Source organism: Dothidotthia symphoricarpi, assembly GCF_010015815.1.
Source record: "Dothidotthia symphoricarpi CBS 119687 unplaced genomic scaffold P153scaffold_5, whole genome shotgun sequence".
NCBI lineage: Eukaryota > Fungi > Ascomycota > Dothideomycetes > Pleosporales > Dothidotthiaceae > Dothidotthia > Dothidotthia symphoricarpi.
Window position 1 is genome coordinate 1,017,422 of NW_022985012.1, and position 22,071 is coordinate 1,039,492.

At 50.2% G+C, this 22,071-nt stretch overlaps 7 protein-coding genes across 7 annotated transcripts; 4 read left to right on the forward strand and 3 right to left on the reverse strand.

Moving 5' to 3' along the window:
* Positions 1-2,167: 2,167 nt before the first annotated feature.
* On the forward strand, positions 2,168-3,452 carry P153DRAFT_374003 (integral membrane protein-like protein; the record flags this gene model as incomplete). The annotated part of the gene is made up of 2 exons (XM_033669491.1): positions 2,168-2,748; positions 2,801-3,452. 2 exons carry the CDS (start codon positions 2,168-2,170, stop codon positions 3,450-3,452), a joined length of 1,233 nt encoding a protein of 410 aa, XP_033526602.1.
* Positions 3,453-5,991: 2,539 nt separating this feature from the next.
* P153DRAFT_310979 (40S ribosomal protein-like protein S2) lies at positions 5,992-7,227 on the reverse strand (the record flags this gene model as incomplete). Its single annotated transcript, XM_033664786.1, has 5 exons — positions 7,129-7,227; positions 6,961-7,059; positions 6,768-6,908; positions 6,643-6,716; positions 5,992-6,586 (listed from the first exon to the last, which is right to left on the reverse strand). The coding sequence occupies exons 3-5, from the start codon at positions 6,879-6,881 to the stop codon at positions 5,992-5,994; spliced, it is 783 nt and encodes a 260-aa protein (XP_033526603.1). The 5' UTR covers positions 6,882-6,908; positions 6,961-7,059; positions 7,129-7,227.
* Positions 7,148-9,127, forward strand: P153DRAFT_421218 (uncharacterized protein). Its single transcript, XM_033672295.1, has one exon. It carries the CDS (start codon positions 7,550-7,552, stop codon positions 8,999-9,001), a length of 1,452 nt encoding a protein of 483 aa, XP_033526604.1. The 5' UTR covers positions 7,148-7,549; the 3' UTR covers positions 9,002-9,127.
* Positions 9,128-9,389: 262 nt separating this feature from the next.
* P153DRAFT_334908 (uncharacterized protein) lies at positions 9,390-10,819 on the forward strand (the record flags this gene model as incomplete). The annotated part of the gene is made up of 2 exons (XM_033665632.1): positions 9,390-9,643; positions 9,704-10,819. The coding sequence occupies 2 exons, from the start codon at positions 9,390-9,392 to the stop codon at positions 10,644-10,646; spliced, it is 1,197 nt and encodes a 398-aa protein (XP_033526605.1). The 3' UTR covers positions 10,647-10,819.
* A 16-nt stretch (positions 10,820-10,835) lies between these two features.
* Positions 10,836-15,403, reverse strand: P153DRAFT_429399 (uncharacterized protein; the record flags this gene model as incomplete). Its single annotated transcript, XM_033672770.1, has 1 exon — positions 10,836-15,403. The coding sequence occupies one exon, from the start codon at positions 15,401-15,403 to the stop codon at positions 10,838-10,840; it is 4,566 nt and encodes a 1,521-aa protein (XP_033526606.1).
* Positions 15,404-15,609: 206 nt separating this feature from the next.
* On the reverse strand, positions 15,610-19,063 carry P153DRAFT_334912 (glycoside hydrolase family 36 protein). The gene is made up of 7 exons (XM_033665633.1): positions 18,794-19,063; positions 18,603-18,734; positions 18,433-18,549; positions 17,614-18,262; positions 17,392-17,531; positions 16,057-17,341; positions 15,610-16,001 (listed from the first exon to the last, which is right to left on the reverse strand). The coding sequence occupies exons 1-7, from the start codon at positions 18,860-18,862 to the stop codon at positions 15,796-15,798; spliced, it is 2,598 nt and encodes an 865-aa protein (XP_033526607.1). The 5' UTR covers positions 18,863-19,063; the 3' UTR covers positions 15,610-15,795.
* Positions 19,064-19,416: 353 nt separating this feature from the next.
* P153DRAFT_354861 (tyrosyl-tRNA synthetase-like protein) lies at positions 19,417-21,251 on the forward strand (the record flags this gene model as incomplete). The annotated part of the gene is made up of 5 exons (XM_033666533.1): positions 19,417-19,475; positions 19,525-19,678; positions 19,719-20,020; positions 20,067-20,415; positions 20,466-21,251. The coding sequence occupies 5 exons, from the start codon at positions 19,417-19,419 to the stop codon at positions 21,249-21,251; spliced, it is 1,650 nt and encodes a 549-aa protein (XP_033526608.1).
* Between the last annotated feature and the right edge of the window lie 820 nt (positions 21,252-22,071).

The following is a 22,071-nucleotide window of genomic DNA, read 5'->3' on the forward strand; positions in this document are numbered from 1 at the left end:
CATCTCTACGGCGTGGTTACCCACCCACGTGTAACGTCCTTGCCGCGCGCATGGATTGGGATAGCAATGGAAAGGGGTATGCAAGGGGGAGTCAAGGTTTCGGATGTGGGTGGGTGTGAATGTGGGTATGTGGATAGGTAGAGGGGGAGGGAGGGAAGGAAGGAATGGGGACGGCGGGACGGGACGAGTGAGGATTGGGGATTGGCATTGGGATGAGGGTTTTGGGTAGAGAGTATTATGGGGTCAGGGGGCGAGGGGAAGGATCGTGGGTAACATGAATAGTGAGAATGAAGGATCCAGACCGTCAGTGTCATATGTCCATAATGAATCATGTCTTCATCAAACTTCTATCCGCCTGTACGGTTACTTGTAAGCAATATTGTGCCGCTTGTTTAGCGCTACATCCGCGCCTTTTACAGCGACCATCGTCTGTGCGAAACTAATCTATCTATATACAAACACGGCGTTGTTTCAAAGACTCGGGATCATTAACTGTATGGACGGCAGATCGTAGAAGAGGATCGTCGAACGGAGAGTTGTGATGGTGAGAGGACGAGGCGTTCGTATTCTGGAAACGCGGCCCGGTGACGTGCAGCACAGCAATCCACTTAAAACACAAACAAAGAAATGGCCTTCTCAACAACGCCATGGCACGTGGTGATTGACATGGTGCTCGATCGTGATGCTGCACATGCTGCACATGCTGCATGCCACGCCGCGTCTTTGTCGCTTCCCCCAGGCATCCGAGTTTTCATCAGGATTCGATGTCGGCCCGTTCAGCTTTCGCATCTATGGAAACTTTGTCGCCACGAACCTTCTCGCCGCGATCCTGGTCTGTGGAAAGTGGAAATATAGCATGCAATCCCTCCAGCTATTACTTCGCGATGGCTCGTCGCAGGGCTGATGCCGACATATTAAGCCGTCGTACTATGAGCTTTTAATCTGCGACGGTCTTTATCGCCTGTCGATCGAGCCTTGTATACCTGGTCCAATGGCAAAAGCGCTTGCTTTCAAAGCGTGGAAGCATCGCTTGACTCGACGACCCAGCTGTACAGATCGAGGACTCTCGGATTGGCTGAGCGGCCTGAAAATTGGGGCCTGCATAAAGACGTGACCCACCAGATGGATATTGGGAGAACATGGGGGATCGGCTCTGGTTTGTTTGTGCAACAACCTGGTTAAGGAGAACCTGGTTGCTCGGCTGCTGAAATCCTAGTGCAACGACCGGTGGGTGTGCGGTCCTTGGAATTTCCGCACAAGCTTCGATGGAAGCCCGCTGGAACACGTAAGGACGTTTGAGACAAAAAACAGATGAGCGCAACGGTCCGCTTCTGCGGCGTCGTCGTTGTCGTATGGAGTACGCTGCACCACCATGCAAGCTTCACCAACAGAAGCACCACGTCGTAACCGATCCTACCATCTCGCGTGGTCCAGAGCTGTCGTCTACCACACCCATTAAACCCAAAACACGGTACTCTCCGTATTGCGTGACATTTTGTCAGCGCGTGGGCATCGAACATGCCTGTCAGACGTTACCTCCGAGGGGGGGCTCCTCCAATCCACTTCCTGATTGCATGCAGCACTTTCTGGCTGAACGGTGGACAGGTGGCACAACCTCGCAGTCGTCTCCGCTGAAAACTCGCCAATTTCAACCGCTGCTCGACTCGCGCGCGCGCTCGGCTTCCAATGGATCCGAAGCCAGAGAACTGTGCCGCATCGGTATCAGAACCCTCCCCGTTTACGCCTTGCTGGTAGGGCGAGCCATCCCACGAGTTGGACCCTGCTAGTGGTTCAGGGCCAAACCCTTTAGTTTGTGGCTTTATGAGCTGGGTTCAAGAAGCTAAGCGTCATGTACACAGCGTGCCGTTGGTGGAACGGGCATCAGCACGTTCCCCACAAGACCGCTAAACATGGTATGCCATCACCTTGATCCTAGAGTATACTAGATCAATCGTCTCTGACTTCATGCCCTGGGTACTGTTCCCATTTTTGCGCACGAGCAAACAACTTTCTCCTCTTTTTCTCTTCCTTCCCTTCCTTTCTGTTCTGCCCTTTTGCTCAAACGCTTCGAAATGATAGTCTTGCGTGTGCCTGGAATCCGGTCTATCGATGCTTAGCCCTGCCGACACATAACTCTCATCCCTAGGCGACTCTTCCGCTGCGAATAATGGTTCTTACCCAGCCTCTAGATGAGGACTCCGTCAGCTATGTACTGCCGGCACACATTCACCCATGGCTGCAAGCCGTCGTCACCCTAGCATTCATCAGCTTCTTCGCATCCGTGTCGCTACTCTTCCTATTAACCTACAAGCTTATATCATGGCAAATCAAATCAAAGAAGAGCAACCAGTTCGTCATTCTCATCTTCAACCTTTTGTGGGCCGACATACACCAAGCATTGGCTTTCCTACTCAACGTCGAATGGTTACGCCTGGGCTCGGTCGTGGTGGAAAATCCGATATGTTTCGCACAGGGCTGGTTGGTCTCGACGGGTGATCTGGGGAGTGGAGTGTGGTGTTTTGCAATTGGTCTTCACACCTTCGCCTCTGTTATTCTGGAATTTCGATTGAGCCCAAGATACTTCTACGCCTCCGTCATCGCGCTCTGGGTCTTCATTTTGGGCGTCTCATCCATTGGAGTGGGAATGTATGGCACAGATCTTTACGTCCGATCTGGTGTCTGGTGCTGGATTCACCACGACCTCAAGGACCTACGTCTCTGGACACACTACGTCTGGATCTTCATATTGTACGTCTCACTCAAGATGTTCCCAATGGGGGGATACTAACATTATCTTCAGCGAATTCGGTAATGCGATAATCTACGCCATCATCTACGCTATTCTTCTCCATCGCATCCGAACCGGCTACTATACCCCCGTCGAAGCCCGCCGCGTAAAATCCATTTCCAACCTCATGGTCGTATACCCCCTCGTCTACGTAATATGCACCATTCCCCTCGCCTCGGCCCGCATGGCAGCCATGACCGGTCACCCCCCTTCTCTCGCCCGCCTCTGCCTCGCCGGCGCAATGATCACGTCAAACGGTTGGCTAGATGTCCTTCTCTACACCGTCACCCGCCGCATCATGATCTTCAGCGACGAAGCACCCCCCGACGACAACGGTTTCGACACCTTCACCACCTTCTGGGCCGACGGGCCCCGCCGCTTTGGAGGAGAGTGCACAGTCGAGGCCGGCAAGCCAAAGGGCAGGAGCAAGGTCACGCTGCCGTCGAGCAATGAGAGCTCAGACGATTTATGTGGGATCGGCATGGGCAGCAAGGACATCAAGCTCGTCACGACGACGAAAGTCATCAGCGAGCCGGCGCTGCCGGAGGACTACGAGGAAATGGTCTCCGGGAATATGAACCCCAGGCCCAGATCGCCGCTCGGGCGGTGGAGCGACGAGAGCGATCGAAGCAAAGAGTTCGTGCTGGCGCAAATGCCGATATGAAAATCAAATCCATCTATTCCATTCCGCTGATCCATCTGAATTCCCCTGACTCAAGACGTGTGTGTGTGTGTGTGTGTAGTTGGTCTCCACGACGCCGAATTTCGCCGCACTTGATAGACTGGCTGGCGATCACACAATTTCAAGCTCGACCCATCATGCAGAAGTTTGAAATCGCACATGCACAAGAAACATTCCCCCCTCCCAAGCTAGAAACGACTCAGACAGCCTTGCCCCTCAAAACGTCATAAACAGCCCACTGAACCCAGATCGCCATGCTCTTCCTACGATAATGCATCCTCCCGTTTAAGCTTTCCAGGACTAGACTGCGATTTGCCGTATATCAAGAGCCGAGAAAGGTCGATCTGCACGGGCGACCACAGGTTGATGATCTCGTAGATCATGTTCCCTGCTAGCTGCGACGTCTCGGCAGTTGTGTCCTGGTGTGCGCAGAGAGTCAGTCAGGGTTGTGCCTTTTGTGTTTCTCGGCTAGCATGCTTTGAAGCAATGCCTAATTTGATGGGTTTCGCTGGGCGGTTTCTAGCGCTACACATGGCGATGTTAGGTAGGTCTGTCCCTGATTCTATGGGGAAAGTCAAGGTAGGGGTTTTGCTACTGACCGGATTCTCGAATATCAAGTAACTGCCGGGAAACTATGTCGTCGGCGGTATTTGCCTCGTCCATTCACGTTTGAACGGTGATGTGCTGTATGAAGAAAGGTGTATTATCATGATTTGTGACTCCTACCCTGATCTACAAAGTGGTGCTCATCTATGAGCCTTGGCTTTGTCTTGCAAGTATACATAACTACGGCATGACAATATCACACTGTCGGCAGATCTCGTTGCCTTGGTACCTGTTAAACTTGCAACTCCTAGAGCCACATTAGAGTTTCTTCACCAACTTGTTACTTTGCGTTAGTGTTAGTCGCGTTGACAGTCTATTGAATACACTTCGAGGGAAGCGTGTAATTCAGTTGTCATTCTCTGACATCAAGCACTGAAAGATAATGTGTTCCCCTTTGCCAGTGCTTATCTTTCTCTGTCCACCTCAAAACGAGAATGTATAAAAATTCCAAAACAAAGTATCCACACTGAACATAGAGTGTCCTCTCCTTCATAACAGATACCGTCGCGTTCATGTAGAGCCTCAGTCCAAGGATTGAAAGCGGATGCTTGTATATTCACAACACAATCAATCGTACTTGGATACCTACGGGGCTACTAAGGTCTAGCCCTTCAACACTGACATTCGAGAATACCAGATTACTCTTAACTGCTATCTCTTAAACTCAACGTGTTTCGTGACCATTTCATGTTACACTGTGACTGCTAGCAACCCCTGATGTTCATACGAGGGCGCATCTCAAAGTCTGGCCAAAACTTCTATGATTATCAATTGCGAACCCCAGAACGGACGCCCCTGCATAGTCCTCGCTAACCCGGTAAGAATTATCGTCAGCGAGATTGGAGTGCACGGTAATGGCGCTGCATACGCGGAACGTTTCGTTATCGTCTTATTCGTCCAGTTCTACCCCTCCTGCCACCGAAAGAGGGACCTCGTGTCGAGGCGGCAGATCAACCATGTCACATCCGTCCATTTTCTCGTTTGTATCATCCCAGATCGAGCGCTCCTCCGTTTCGTCATGTCCGAGTGTCCAGCCTACAGGCTTGTAGCCGTGGTGCACATTACAGCTATACGGCCGATCTGCGCCATACACGCGAATCAATTGGTTAGTCACTGTGACTGGAAAAGTAGCTAAGGCAACTTCCATTTCACGTGCCCTCTTTAGCAACTTGGAGGAGCACAAGCCCGCTACCTCTTCTCCTTTTTACTCATATAAGTTGCTCACGCTTGGGCTGTATTACATCAACGATTTGTATGGAGTACCCATTGTGGCCATTCGTCCAAAAAGCGATTATGGGAGTAAAGAGAATGATTCGAGATTTGTGATGGATTGATGGGTCTGCCCACATTCACTCATGCAAGTTACGACGCGGTGTCGCGAATCCTCCACGCTAGCGATGCACCAAACCATCAGCTTGAGAACCATGAAGTTTATTGGCTATATTTGTTCAATGAATTTCGTCATTTTCGTCATGCACGTATCGTCATGAAACTACAAATATGATCGCTCATGTGTAGTTTGGTGATATACCAATTCCACAATCTTGAGGCTGGGAAAGAGGTAGCCCCGTTGTAGCTATGACTATGCTTCGTTTTGTTCGATTATCGAAAGAACGAAAGCCTTCCGATATCAAGTGGATGACATCAGAATTCAAGAGCCTCTTGCCTTTGCTTAGACACAGCATGGACTTGTCGATAACAGGACAATTCTAAGAAGTGTGATTTTTGCAGGCACGAGATTCGACAAGCAATGCATGGAAGGAGTGATTTTGAAGGTCGTTAAATGAAGTTGTTCATTTTCATGCCGGATAACCCAGCCCTATCGGCGGGTACATAGGCGAGGTCCCAATGCACTTACCCCGCGCCGTAACCCAGGAATGCTAGAAAAAGACCCATATCGTCATCACACCATTCTCTAATACCTCTTGCCCTCGCGCAGAACGTCGCTGTACTCCTCGAGCGGGCTTCGAATAAGCTTAGTCTCGGCCCACAGGTTGGGTGTCAGGAAGCCGTAGGTGTTGGCGACAGCAACGAAGGTGGCCTTCAGGGTGTTCTCGAGGGTCTTTGTGGAACCAGACGAGGCAGTGTAGATGTCGGCGACACCAGCAAGTTGCAACAGACGCTTGACAGCGGGCGATGCGACAAGGCCAGTACCACGGGGAGCAGGAATGAGACGGACAGTGACGGAACCGCACTTGCCACTCTCCTTGGTGGGGAGCGAGTGAGGCTCACCAAGGTTGGTACCCCAGTATCCTCTTCGGATGGGGACAACGGAGAGCTTGGCGATGATGATAGCGGCGCGGATGGCGGTCGCGACTTCCTTGGAGGTCTTGATTCCAAGACCGACGTGACCCTCAGAGTCACCGATGACGACGATGGCCTTGAAACGGGTACGCTGACCGGCACGGGTCTGCTTCTGGACGGGCTTGATCTTCATGACCTCGTCCTTGAGCTTGGGGAGGAAGAAGTCGACGATCTGGTACTCCTTGATGGGGAGAGAGTGGAGGTAGCTGTGCCATGTCAGTCTCTGGTCCGCGGTCCATCCCTGCTACTGTGGTGCACATACATCTCCTCCATGCTCTTGATCTTGCCGGCCTTCACGAGACGGCCGAGCTTGGTGACGGGCTGCCACTCCTTCTCCTGCGCCAATTGTCAACACCTCTCCATGTCATTTTGAGCGCCTGTGCCTACTTCAGTCTTGCCACCACGGCGACCACGTCCACGACCGCGGCCACGACCACGGTCACCTCCACGGTCACCACGAGATCCGAATCCGCCGCGAGCGGGGGCGGGAGCGTCAGCCATGTTGTGTTTCGGGGATTTGGACGGCTGCTATAGTCGCGCTGTTAGCAATTACTTTGTAGTCGCAAGCAATTAAACATACAGTGTGGTAGTCCTGGGTTAGTGTTCAAGTCGCGATAGCGGGCTCGTTGTCGTAGACAAAATGGTGTGCGAGGCCGCTACCACGACTCTTGGCGGTCTGCTAAGCGAGTGTTAGCGTGACAGCATCTTCGCAGAGGAGGGCCGTGGTCGTCAACTTGTTCAAACTAACATTGTCCTCTCTTCTTGTCACACACTATCCTTCCAAAGTTCTTTGAGCGTCAGCGCTCAAACTCAGCATGTATCTGATGGATGCCTTGCATTTGTAAACACATTGTCTGGTGCCGCAGTGCGAAATTTCCAAGCCCTTGGAAGCTGGCTTTGTTCCATTCCCTTGACTATGATATCGGCAGCAAGACAAATAATCAGGCGGCTCATCATGTTATTCCCTTTTGTGAATCATGAGACAACGTTACCGATGGCCTAGTGCGAACGAACATGGTCATCTGCACCTTTCTCTTCCAACTTGCTGACTAAGAATTCTACAAGCTGTTGATTCGTTCACATGCCAGAACTCACCTAAACGTTAATCAAGTTTTCTAAACTTTACATCACGTCTCCGATGAACACCGACAACGACGTTCTGTCCCATCATGTCATTACTCAACTCGGTACTCGGCTCGCTTTCTCCTCCCCCCAGATTTCGCAAGTCTTTCGAAGATCCTCACGCACGCGACCATGAGCTGTCACGATACAACTCTCCGCCATCGCCTCACGTACCGCCGCCAGTTACCTCGTCAGTACTATGGAGTGTACCTAAAACGAGCATATCGCCGTCTCCTCGCGTTCCCGACGATCTACTGGCCTTGCAACGGCGGGCTCGACATCTCGAGAAACAGCTGCAAGAGCTACTCGACGCGCAGGCAGATGGTCTGGTGACTGGTCTGGGAGGGAACGACACAATACCCGACGATTTGGCCTCAAACGGAAGCACCACACCGACGGCCAGTAGTGGTCGATCCACAGATAGGAACGCAGAGAGTGGAAGCAATGCGAACTTGCCCAGAAAGAAGAAAGTAGGTTTGAACGCTGCGAGACTAGGCATATACAAACGCGTGCGACAACTGGCCAGTGTTAAAGCTGAGGAGTTGGACATGCTTGATGAGGATTTGAGAAGCTTGCAAATAACGGTGGAGAAGACAGAATCTTGGAGCCAGAAGCGTTCGCGTCTAGAGACGACGATCAAAGACATTGAAAGCGAAGACGCTGGCGCAAAAACAGATACTCTTCAGACTGAAGCATCAAAGCTGGAACAAGAGATAAGGCAGAAGGAAGAGGAACTATGGGCACTAAAGAAGCGGCATCGAAGAGTTCTGGACGAGCTTTCAGACACTCAGAATTCGGTCGAGGCGAAGTTATCCTCTTATAAAACGTCACTCTCGATATTGGACAAGGAGATTTCAAGTTTCCTCGCACGCCCTCCAAACACGAACCGCACATTACTTTCCTCGTCGCCGTTCCCTGCTCTACCTGCTAAACGACGAACGCTTGAAATGGCACGTGAGTACTGGCAAGATGAGTATGCAAGACTGGCCGAGAGGTGCGAAGAAGTGGATGTTGATCGTGCTGCACTCGACGAAGGTGCGGTGATGTGGAACGATGTGGTGATGAAAGTGGCAGACTACGAAATGAGCCTTCAAAGTTACATGCAACACGCGGGACGAAGCAGTTCCCCGAGTTCTTCACAACTGCTAGACCAGATGGACAATACTATAGCATTTCTTGACGAGAGGTTAGATTTCGCGACCTCCAGAAACTGGAATTTACTTGTCTGTGCTATTGGGGCGGAGCTGGAAGCCTTCAAACAAGGTAAGGAACTTCTAGAAGAGGCACTCGGAACGAAGCGCAAAGGCAAAGAAAAGGTCGCACGTACGCTATTGGACGACGAGGACTTCAACAACGAGGTTAAGGAGGACATGTCGATTTCAGCCATCAGGATAGGCCGTTCGTCACCAAAGCCTGTCCAGCCTCGACATAGTTCCTCAGATGACGACGACCCAGATCCCGAGCTTATGATCTCACACCACGATACGGATACTGACTGAGCTCTTGTCGCCTCGTTGTGAACGCGGGATACCTGCGGATCACGATATGGGAAGAATTACTCAACTTACATCTCCATCAAACATAACATTGAATACAATAACGACATATATGCCAATTATTCGTCCCAAATGTATCTAGTGAAGAATGTCAAAATCATCGTAAATGCACATCTCCATGCGAATGCTTTTACATGTTCTTGGGCTGGCTCTATGTCATGTCACGCTGACTAAGGTCCCATCTCCCTTCTCCGCACTCTAACAACCCCACACTTCCAGCAACCACTAGCACTGCCTAACAAGTCTCTCGCCCTGCACACGCTGTGATCGTGTTCCACCCGCACCGAATATGCGATAGCCCTGGTACCGGGTCTCTCGCTGACCCAAAATCATGCATCGCCCACCAGAGGTCCATTACAGCTTCACCATTCCCTCAATTCACGATGACACGACGCTCGACTGTCGCGTGTACCACCCTGATTTGCTGAGCGAATATACTGGCGAGACATCAAGATGGAAGAAGAGAGGCATTGTCATGGCGCATCCCTACGCACCTATGGGTGGGAGTTGTGATGATCGGGTTGTTGGAGTGGTAGTGGATGAGTTCGTGAGGGCTGGGTGGGTAGTGGGGACATTCAATTTTAGGTATGCCTGTTCCCATTGCCTGACAGGGTAAGTATGGACAAGTTTTCTGATATGCATTAGAGGTGCGCATGGCTCCAAAGGTCGTACCAGCTGGTCTGGTCGCCCCGAGCTCAACGACTACATGTCCTTCGCCGCGTTCTTCATACATTATCTGAGCTACGTACAGCCATATCCTATACCACATCTCGATTCGATGCCTGAGCAGTCCCCGCTGCCGTCCTCTGTTGAGTCTCTGCACCAGCAGATCAACCAACCTCCCGTTGTAATACTCGGCGGCTATTCCTATGGTTCTCTGATCCTCAAAAACCTCCCGCCTCTCTCTTCAATCCTACAACCTTTCGCTACACCTGTTCTCGGTACCGCAGCCGACGAGATACTCCTCCGCGCGCATAAACTTTCCGACCAGACCAACCTCTCACGGTTACAACTCTTGCGAGACCACGAGCGAGGGCGCAAAGACAAGACGGATCACGGACGGACACTTTCTGTAATACATGGTGGCGAGGAGACGCCTTCCGATAAGAGGCGAAGTAGCAGAGAAGTCAGGAGAAGCGTGGATGGCTTCGGACGACATAGCCATGATCTCGGAGATCGATTGAGAAACATAAGCCACCGGAAACCGAAGGACGAAATATCACCGGTACAGCTGGTCACGAGAAACGCCGCTATCAGTATGCCGGATGTGCGCTACCTCCTTATCTCGCCTCTCACCCTCCCTATATCGACGCTTGCCGCACCGGCGCTGGGACAGATGTTTTGGAGCAGAGGCAAGGATAAGAGTCAGGACGTCATTGGAAAACACACTTCCTTGGCTGTATACGGCGATCACGATGTCTTCTCGTCTGCGAAGAAGATCCGCGAGTGGGCAGTGCAGCTAAGAGCCGAGCCTGGGTCGTGTTTCTCGAGCGTTGAAGTTGCGGGTGCCGGTCACTTTTGGGTCGAGAAGGGTGTTGAAGAAAAGCTGAGGAATGCGTTGAGGGAGTGGGAGGTTGGCGTACGGTGACGGCATCAACTGTTGACCATGAAAGGCACGCATAACAGCTCCATGGTTCTAATTACAAATCTCGAGATGTCGCGTCTTCAATCACAGGGCAACATGTTTCATGGTAATATCAATTTAAACGCCTTATCCCAAGTATATCCGAAAGCAAATAAACACCAATGTCTAAAAACTACCTACGCCCTCATCTGCCTCTATATCCCACCCCGCCACTGTTTTTTTCCGCCTGTCTTAGTCTTTCCGCCTGTCTTAGTCTTTTCGCTCGTCTTGGTTTTTTCGCCTGCCTTAGTCTTTTCGCCTGACTTGGTCTTTGCCCCTTCCTCTGCTTTTTCGGCCTGATTCTTCTCGCTCACGGGTGTCTTCGGGGTTATGGGTGTCTTCGGAGTCGTGGGTGTCTTCGGAGTCATGAGTGTCTTCGAGGCTGTGGCTTTCGCCAGGGCTTCGAATTTGTTCAGAGCCTCGGGTTTTTTCTGGACTCGGGCTGACTTCGGAGGCGTAATTCCCTGATTGCGTTTGGCTTCTTGCTCCTGGTTGCGTTTAATCAGGTCCTGCACCTTCGACATGGATGGTGTCTTCTTATCCTGCTCAGCTGGCTGGTTTTGCTCCGTAGTCGTATCTTGTTGGGCGGGGGGTTTTCGCTCAGCGAGCGTATCTTGCGCAACTGGCTGTTCTGGCTGAACTGGCTCGACGGGCACGTCTGGTTCAGTGGGAGGTTCAAGCTCAGTTGACCGGGTTTCATCCTGGTTTTGTGTCAAGTCAGGTGTGTTGATGTTCTGCTCACTTGCATTTTGCGTGTCTACTGCTGCTGGGGTAGAAATGACAGCGCTCGAATCTGCATCGGCGGGTTGGGCGTCCTGCTCAGTAGGGCCAACAGTGATCGGCTTACTGGGGCCTTCTGGTTGCTCCACTGGCTGCTCCACAGTCTGCTCGTTTGGTTTCTCCTCATCTTGCGTAACCGCATCCTGTTCGCGTTGACTGTGTGTTTGGTCTTGTACTTCAACGCTCTGCTCAGTTGACTCTGCCATATCTGTCGCTACTGGGGAAGAAATTTGTTCAGATGGATCGGCTTCGTGCTGAGTTGGATCTCTCTCATCCTGATTTTGCGTTTGCTCTTCACTGTGAGAGGCCTGTTCAGTAGTATCCGCCGCTGCTGGGACGGGGGATTCCTGGGGCAATTGCACTTCCTGCTCGGTTGGATTTTCTTCGTTTGCGTCTTGGGCTTGATTGTGAGCCTCAGAGTTCTGCTCGCTTGTATCTTTTGCATCTGTCATATCCAATTCATCCGACTCCGCCTCCTCGGTCAACTTTTCTTTCTCTTCTTGCTGGTCTTGGGGCAGCTCTTGTGTGTTAGAGCTCTGCTCACCTGTACTTGATTCAGCTGTACTATTTAAGGGTTCCTGCAGTTGACCTTGATCCTGCTGCTGAACTGAACTTTCCTCGCTTTTACCTTGTACTTGGCCTTGTACATTGGAGCTCGTCATCGCTGGGGTCTTGGATTGTTGAGACGAGATTGAAGGACGCCATTCATCGGCACCAGCGTTCAGTGAGGTAGTGGCAGTTCTCAAGCCCTGTCTCTGATCTATCTTGTGGTTGGAAATTGCTCCATGGGGATTTGCACTGTTTGTCCTGCTCATTGTATGTTGCTGGTACTGCTGTGGGTACGCCGTTGGAAATTGATTTGAGAAATTAGTACCGACTGCTTCAAACGCGGGTTTATTTCTCAAAGGTGTGTCCAACCCGGTTGTCTGACTCAAATAGGGGGGCGGAGGTGAGAACACCGTGGGCGGGTGTTGTGTGTAAGGAGAGTGCAGAGATCCATATCCGAGAGGTGATGCTACGTTAGGTACTCCGCCAGTCTGTTCATAATGGTTTGACGCATATCCCGGGGAGTTGTATCCATGTTGTTGCTGTTGCTGTTGTTGCTGGTATCCGAAGGAAGATTGGCCATATTGATGGTGTTCTTGGTACGAGCCTTCAGATTGTGGTCGCGAATCTTGGGGAGCTCTGGAGGAGATACTCGATTGTGAAGGCCTAAACTTTCCGTCTGGGCCTACAAAATCAGGGTCTTTCCGCAAAGCACGATCTTGGTCAGGACTTTCTCGATAGCCGTCAAATGTATGATGTAAAATGTGGTACTTCCTACGTCCAGCCTCCCATTCTTTGCAGGCCTGGAAATGTTCTTTACGCAACCAGTCATTGTTAGGAAAGATATGGCGGCATTTGCGACAAGACACTTCCTGAGCTCTAGGAGGCCCCGGGAGATTTCTTGTGTGCGGAGTTTGGGATGCAGGGCTAGCATGAGCAGAACCTCCAAGACCGTAACCAGCTGCAGTATTTGGCCGCGAAATGGTGTGGGCATTGCTTCTCGAAATTGGACCCGACTGTGCGTCTTGAGGCGACGCAACCTGAGAATCTGATGGAGCATGAACACTGCTACCTATTCCAGACGACACTGGTGCTGGAGAAGAATCAGATGACGATGGATTAGTCTTCAGGAGGCTGTCTCTATTCTCATCCTTTGGTCTATCGCCACTTGGAATGCTTGGTTTTTGTGCAATGGCTTGCTCTTTGTGTGGAGGGCTCTCTTTTCTCAGACCATTAGGAATGGTACGCCCTTTAGCCTCTGCATACTTGATTTTTTGTTGTTCATCATACCATTTCTTACACGCAGGCGCGTGTGTGTTTCTAAACCAATCGCCACCCGGAAGCACCTGGCTACATGTATTGCACTTTATGGCCCTGTCGGTCTTTTCGCCCTTCGGACCTTTTGGGGCGTGCTCAGGAGGTGAACTGAATGAAATTGAGCGCGCCTTTTCAGATTTAGCCGGCTCTTTGCTGGTCATGTCCTTCGGAGCTAGAGCGTTGCGCGAATCCATGGACTTGCGAGCATCATCATCGGTTTCGGCTGATTCAAGTGGCCTGACTCCTTGTTCGTCCTTTGATTCCTGGGTGTCGCCATCTCCAGTCGACGTTAGCTGAGATTTGGGATCAGTGTTCTCTTGCTTATGCAAATGGTTCAGGCCAACGTCTATAGCCCTTTGCTTCTGCAAATATTCAACATCTTTCCGGATGCTTTCCACAGATTTCTCGTTTAGGTTGTTTTCCAGAACTTGTCGATCTAGCTCATTGTGTAGCTCCGTTCTGTGCTGCTCAACGCGTCGTAGTTCATCGTTCAGTTCCTCGAGCTCATTATGCATTTTTATCACCATGGACTCCAGTTCTTTAACATTCTCATTCAAATCCTCGATCTCTGCGTCCTTCCTCTGCATTGTTTCCTCGACATTCTTCTTCTCGGTCTCGAGTTTCTCGATCTGTTTCTTAGATTTGTGTAAATCTTCTTGGAGTTCTTTCATGTTCTCCAATGCCTGATCCATTTCTTTCACCTTCTCCATGGCTGGAATTAACACGGTGTTGGCTTTTGCGTTAGCTTGCCGCGATTCCTCGAGTTGATGCTTCACTTGTTCCAGGCGCTCTTCCAAGAGCAGGCTGTTCGCCCTAAGGTTCTCAATCTCTTTGTTTTGAGCCTCAACCCTCTGAGACTCGTTTTGCGCTTTGTGTGCTTCACCATCATACAGATGTTGCTGCGTCTCTTCCAGGGTTTTCTTCGCGTCTGCGGCATCGGCTTGAGCTTTACTAAGATTACTATTCGACACTACCAGCTCTTTCCGCACATCGGCCAACTGCTTCTCAAGATTTTGCACTTTGAGTTCATCCTTCGATTGCATAGCGACCAATGTTTTCTTAGTTTGGGCGAGCTTAGATTGGGTGTTGGTAAGCTCGTGTTCTAGATTCTCGCTCTTCATTTTCAGAGCAGTGATCTCTATGCTTGTCTCACCGTCTATACTTTGGGCTGCGAGTAGTGTTTTCTGGGCCTCTGAAAACTCGTCGATCTGCTTTTGATGTTCCTGTCGTATCATGTCGATTTGGTCGATTAGCTCGCCTCGGTCTTCTAGAGTTGCATCCCGCGCTTGACGCATATTTTTCAGATCTTCCAAGGCCTGGTCTCGCTCCGCAAGTATACTCTTATCGTCCTCTACCGTGCGATCTTTCTCTTTCTTTAGTGCGGTATTTTCCTTCTGAAGCCCTACAACTTGTTCGCTCAGTTGTCTCACCCGTTTGTCCGTCGCAGTCTTGAGATCACTACCAGTCTCGTGGTTGTTTGGCTTTTTCTTCCCACAGTAATAGGCGCCTAGATAATACAGGACGCACATGATGAGTGGTACGGCCCCAACTATATAAGCGCCTACCCTTGCACTACCATGTCCTTGTGGTCTGTCTTGAACGTGTAGAGTATGGTTGAGTTGTCCAGGAGTAAACGACGTAGTGTTCTTCCTTTCAACAAGGCCGCCTGAAAACGCGTTCGCCCCATCGAAAGTATGTCCAGTCGTGGAGCATACCATAAATGGAGATCCGCAAGTTCCCTCTAATACGCACTCTTCGCACTCTTCGCACTCCTCTGGCATACATTCAGGCATGTCACACTCTTTCTCTACATCCACGTAAACGATTTCTTTCTCATTCGGAGCGGGATTGTCGCCAAATTTGTACTCCGTCGTTGTGTCATCAATGTAGTCCTCTGCGTAATCCGCAGGTTCGGCAAGGTCACCAATTAAGCGATCAAGATACCGATTGCCAGATTGTAGCAGTGGACCTACCAAAGTGAGGGCTGTGGTACCCCAGGCTATAGGTTTGACGACGGGGTGATTGAGGAGGTTTGCAAGGTTTGCGAGATTTGCTCCATGCCAGGGGGTGGCAGCCATGGCGGCGGAAGTAACACGATGTTAAGGATCGTTGTAGACTTAGAAAGGGTTTGTGTCAAACGAAAGTTTGGTCAGTGGCGATGTTGTTTCGTGGGTAGATTTGTGGCTGCGATATCGTCGTTTTGGTGAAGACTCTCGAACTCAGCAGGATTAAAGATGTTAAAAAAGGTAGGTTTCGAGCTTTAGATGTATTGATTTCACTATTTCGTCAATGAAAGAGCGTCAAACTAGCTGAAAGAGCCTTTATTTGGTGAATTTGTCAGTCTTTGTTGTTTTATTGATATCGAGCAGGTGCAAACCTTTGCCTGTTAGATGGCGTCAAAGAAGGAAACTTGCATCAAAGAGTCAACATAACGTGTACCACTTCGAGATGTTATCAAGTATTTCCTTGTTCATCGAATAACCACTTCCACAGCCACCTCATTGCTCCAAGACGCTTTAGAATCGGTCTCCTTCCAAGCCCTTACCGTGTCAATCTCGAGAATTTCATCGCAGACATCGCTGATTTTAATGCAATGGAAGGGGATTGGTCGACCAAAGATAACCGCGAAAAAGTCATCTTCCAGATTACGTTCCTTGAGGTTGGATATGTAGAGTCCTGCAGGAAGTCAGCACCATATTAATTCATATACAACTAAGTTCTTTGTGCATACCATATGTGCCGAGCACTTTGAGAGACGTCCAGATTCTTAGTCTGCCTGATTCGATATCGATGTTGCTGCTGCTATTGATGATAGCAGCCGGTCCAGTCATTTTACCTAGGATGCCAAGATTGGCCACTGTAATGTCATCTGGACCTTTTGCTGGGTGTTGGCGTTGCAGCTTGAACTGCTGGAGTGGGAAGGCGGACAAGATTTCCCATCCTCGAGTGGGCAGTTCCAGATGGACAAATGCGTTGCCAGTATCACTGCTTGTTGGCTTGGTGATCTGACCACTGGTGTGGTCCCTGATAATATACATGCCCTTCTCCGCTCCAGGGAATGCATCCAGCCCCACTAACTCAACAAGAGGTTGTTGGGTACAGTTGAAAACACCTAAAATGCTGACTCCGCTGTGCGCCGAACCAACGTAGGTCGAGACTTTCAGGAGCACAGGATCATCATATGAATTGTAGGCCGCAGTGCTCTTGCCGACCGTCTGAGGTCGAAGGATAACCGTGTCGCCACGGGGAGTGTTTCCGGTCATTTGAGCGATCAAATCAATGTCGTGTTGTCCTGGAACGTCGGTGATGTATATGGGACCTCCTGACACACATCGGCCAGCCGCATGGAAGGACGCATAGTCATGCGACGTCTGAAACATGTCCCAGTCAGGGAGAATGTTAAGGTATTGGTTCAAAATCGAGTTATGCGCATTGCAGAAAATATGCCAAGGATGCGACGCGGGGACTTCAGGAAAGAAATCATCCGAGTTGCGAAGCAAGATTCGGGGCCTGTTGGAAGGAAGCTGTGAATGGAAAATTATCTGTGGTGTTTGTGACATGCAAGAAATTGATCTCGCAGAGAAGTATCGAAGTTGATTGATGTTCCATGCATCCTGGTATGAGCGAATAAGCTGTCGACGATCGGTGGCATCTTCGAGCTCGTCCAGGAAGAATTGGGCATCTGTCTTGACTGAATCGATACCTGCCGAGCTGAGGAATTGGTAGAAGTCCTTGTAGAAGCGGCCCACATCTTCCTCAGCGACTACTGTCGTCTTTCCCCCAGATACTCCCTTCTTCTTCTGAACAACAGTCGTCTTGTACTCTTGAGCTATCTTACCTTCAGGTGCAATGCCACCCCAGTAGCCGAAGAGAGCATGCCAAACTGCGATGTGCCGAACGTGTTTATATTTGCTGCGAATGTCGCTCACGGTGGCTTCGAGACCGCGCGGGAACCCGATTTTCGTCGCTTCGAACTCCATCCACGCGTTGTTGAACTGATCACCGCCTTCATGATTCTATTACACACGTAAATGAGAGGAGCATGAGAGAGATTATGCATGCTTACCAGAGACTGCCAATTGTCGTCAATGATCAGGTTACTGATATTGATCTCGTGTTTCGATAGTGATTCCAAAGCGTCGAATAGCTTTTGTTCGTTGAGATGCTGTCCAAGACCATTCCATGTACAATAAGAAAGACCATCATCTATGTGCGGAGTTCATCAGTATTCTCTTTAAATGTATGAGCAGACAGAGATAGGAAGTGTTGATGACAGTGGGCCACTTACACCAATTTTCCAACCATTCTGGTTTGAAGTCGTCGGCCAATGTCTTCATCTCGGCGTCAATTTCTGCAGGCACAACCCCGTACTGCATCACAAGCCTGCGTGCGTGGTACATAACAGCTGCCACGGCGTGATCCAACGACTTACCTACTGCAGCAACGAGCCGGGAGATACCATCTTTTTCACTATCATTCACAGATATGATGGTGATGCTCCCCTCACCGTCATGCTGCAAAGTCGTCATAACGTTATCCACACCACTCACGGCAAGTACCACCAGATGAGAACCATCATCGCGCTCAAAGGCTGACAAGATAGCCTCTTTATCGGGCTGGAAACGATCTCGGCCATGTCGCGGAGCAAGCCACGGGCTCCACAATCGTACTAAAGCAAACCAACGCGAATAGGATGTCGGCCTGCCCAGTGTTTTGGTGGCGAGGCCAGATTGTGTACCAGACGCCGCGTTAACGGGGCTGGTGATAGACCATAGGAGTGTCTCAGGTGAATCACTCTGCTCCTTTCCGATCTGGAGAAAAGACGGTAGCCCTTCAATGTAATGCGTTAAATCATCGTTCAACGATCCCCCTGACTGGTAAAGGATACGACCGTCCGACGTAGAAAGTTGCTCATTAGCCCATTTCCAAGATTCGTCCTGTAACCAGTCAATGTAAATTACGATACGAAAGGGAATTTGACTGGGATTGCGTTGTCTGAAGGAAATGCTACGTTGCTTTTGTCGCATGAAAATGGACATCCGACCTGAGTTTTTGAAAACTCAAGCTCGAACTATGGGAATTATGAAGATTGGCAAGAAGACCGTACCTTTGCTGCTCGGAACGTGAATGTGTAAGACAGTGAGCTGTGGTTCTTCGGGCGCCCAGGGAGCTCGATAGTAAAGAACTGCTGTCGCACATCTGTGCTACTTGATCTTGTTGCCGTCTTTGCCACGTCAGCCCAGAACAAGAAGAACAATAGTTAGTTTGGCAACATACCAAAGTTGTTTCTGGAGATGACGTGAGACTCGAGCTTGTCCACTTGTCGTCATTCTCGAAATTGTGCCATAGAGCGACTTCCCAATCTTTTTGAGAGCCAGCCGAGCTCTCGAGGAGCACCGTGAACCGCACCTGAGTATTTCAGTCAGACCTTGTATCGATTGATCTTGGCCAAGTTTGGGGGAACTTACAGAATCCTTCTCAGGGCCAACTACCGTAGTCTGGCCTAGCGGAGGGTGACAAGTAAGTGTAGCATACATGGTAGCAGATAGCACTATAAGACTACAGGACGAGTGAAAGATGATGTATTTGAGGCAATGGTAAACGGCAAGAGGTATCAGCACAGCGGGGACGACGAAATGGACACGGAGTGAAGTAATGAGGAGGAGAATTGTATGATATTGGAGTATCGGTTCGATTGAGTAATTAGAACTTTCAGACACTAGGAAGACGAGGTGACGTGGTGCGGAGGTGCGGAGGTGCGTCGGGGAAGTCGACTATGCAAGAGCTATGGGTAGCTCTGGCCAATCAAACTATAGTTGATCTTGGCATGGATCTAGCGAAACTCCGAGGTGGGCTCACTGTGTTCCTCGCGACGCGATAAAAGTTCCTGGCGGTAATGTCACTGCTGAGACATCTGTCGCGACCGCGGCAATACATCTGTCGGCAATGCGTACGCCGACAACACACTCTAGCGCACAATGAACAACCGAAGACAAAATCGGCGGCCGAGGACGCAGAAGCAGTCGCTCGGCGAAGGGAATGGGACCGGCAAACGGAGTGGGAAGAGCAGGCGGGGAAAATAAGAACTGGGATGCAGCAGAGCATACTGGGCGTACTTGAAGAGCGAGGCTTTGTGAAAGATGTTGCTGGGTGAGTCTTGGCGAACATGGGCATACGAGTGAATACTAACTATGTAAAGCGGACGCCAGACCCTCGATTGGTTATTGACCGAGAAGAGGATTGGCGCATATGTTGGCGTAGACCCCACGGCTCCCTCCCTGCACGTTGGACACCTCCTCCCGCTGATGGCGCTGTATTGGATGTACTTCCACGGATACTACACAGTCAGCTTGGTGAGCGACTCACCGCGGCATGCATGCAACACAATAGCAGGCTAATGCTGGTCAGCTAGGCGGAGGTACAGTGCAGATTGGAGATCCCTCTGGAAGATCGACAGCGCGTTCACGAATGGGAACAGATGTACAAGCCATGAACATTGAGAGCATACAGTCGCAGCTAGAAAATCTCTGGACCAATGTCAAGTGTCTGGGTATCAAACATCAATACTCACAATCTACCAACAGACGGCAAAAGATTCTTAACAACCGAGAATGGCTGCGGAAACTAAGCGCAATTGACCTGCTGAGAGATTTGGGATCGGGCATGCGACTAGGCACAATGTTAAATCGCGACTCGTAAGTCCATCCCGTTTCTAGCAAGCACATGCTAAACAGTGAGCAGAGTCAAGATGCGAATGGAAAGCGGCGAAGGCATGGCAATATCCGAGTTCAGCTACCCTCTCTTTCAGGCCTACGATTGGTGGAGTATGTACAAACACCAAGGTGTCCAGCTGCAAATTGGCGGATCAGATCAATACGGGAATATCTGTGCTGGCATGGACGCTGTGAGCCATATGCGGAAGATCCACCATCTGGACAGTGAAGAAGCAGGCACAGGGGACCCACGGGCCGCTGTCTACGGCCTTACGACTCCCTTGCTTACTACTGCTTCTGGAGAAAAGTTCGGCAAAAGCGCTGGGAATGCCGTGTGGCTGGACCGACATATGTTGAACTCATTTGATCTATATCAGGTACGTTTGTCTCTAGCCCACTCGAAAGCGCGCTGACAGGCCTGTGATAGTACTTCTTGCGAACAGCTGACGACGACGTCGAACGATATTTGAAACTCTTCACCTTCCTTCCTCTCCAAGACATCAAGCTGCTCATGGCAGAGCAGAGACAACACGAATCCAAGCGCGCAGCCCAGCACGTTCTTGCTAAAGAGATTGTCGAACTTGCCCATGGAGCAGCAGAGGCGAAGAAAGCCGAGACAGCACATAAGGAAGCCTTCAGCAATGGCACCAATACATTTGCGTTGGGGTCACTTAGGAAAGCCTTAGCGGTTATCAACAACAAGGACCCTTCAATAGTGGAGACTTTAGGGGAAGGACAGGAAGAATTGTTGGCCTATAAAAAGGCTTACGCCGCCTCGTCGACTGCGCAGACCACCTCCGGCACGACTGCTGAGCGTGCAAAAAACGACGACAACAATGTTGTTACTCTTCCTATCACGCTTCTGCAGGCAGGTTCATTTCCACGCGTCTTGTATGCCGCAGGTCTCGCTTCATCCAAGAGCGAGGCTCACCGCCTAATAGCAAAGAAAGGAGCGTACGTAGTAGCACCCAATTCAGGATCCATTGAGAATCCTACCGCCCTGAAATGGATGCCTATCGAGTCTGCAAATATCGCAGATCCAAACCATTTCCTCATCGACTGGGAGGCTCTGGTACTCCGGTCAGGCAAGTCGAAAATCCAAGTCTGCCGCATATTATTGGAGGGACAGTTTGAAGCCGAGGGACTGACTTGCCCGGGCTGGGAAGAGTTCAAGGCTAAGCGGGCTGAAGCTCTCGAGCAGGGTCAGCAGTAAAAGTTCGACAGCTACGAACTTTATCTCGCTTTGCTCTGCAGGCAGCTCCACTTTCGCAAATGTATATTATTGCTGGTGTATGATATGCTCTAGTTCCAACAACAGCCTCCAAAAGTATTGCATGTATTCTACCATCCCCGTCCACATCAGACTCGAGTATGTAGACCATGTGACTTAGATTGACCACTGACTACTTGTTTGTAATGATCTTGGGTACATCAATGTTACCAGACCAGAGTGAATTCGATAATTCATCCGTCCTTACAACTATCAAACAATTTCCTGAATCCGAAATGCTCAGTGCGATTGTTTTTCACGTCATCAAACAGTGTCAACACACAATTTTGTTTAGCTTGAGTTGACCTGCAATCATTCTTCCATTACACATAACGTGCGTGATTCAGCGAAGACTTGTAGTAGTGTTACTTGCTCCATATTTGAACACACCAGCGCAGACTTGCAGTAAAGAGTATCTGGACATTGCGACGAGCGCCTCAGCACACCGGTGGACCCTTCGGGCTATTGATCACCCCAAGTACTAATACATCGATATCTACGTCTAACCGGCGAAGGCAAGACTTCAAGACGCTCTCACTTTTAGTAGTATGACAGAGAAGTGTGATACTTGCCAGCTTCACTGCCTCCCGAAATAGTGGTTTTGAGCCACGAGGCATGCTTGTGCTCCTCAAGGACATGCAAAGTAACGCCCGCGAATCACATCCCGTTTCGTTTCCGCATGCAGTGAGAAATTAGGCGTCGTCGCTTATTTTGCGAAGAATGATTCGGAGATTTAGAATAGCGCGTTACACCCCCCCCCCCG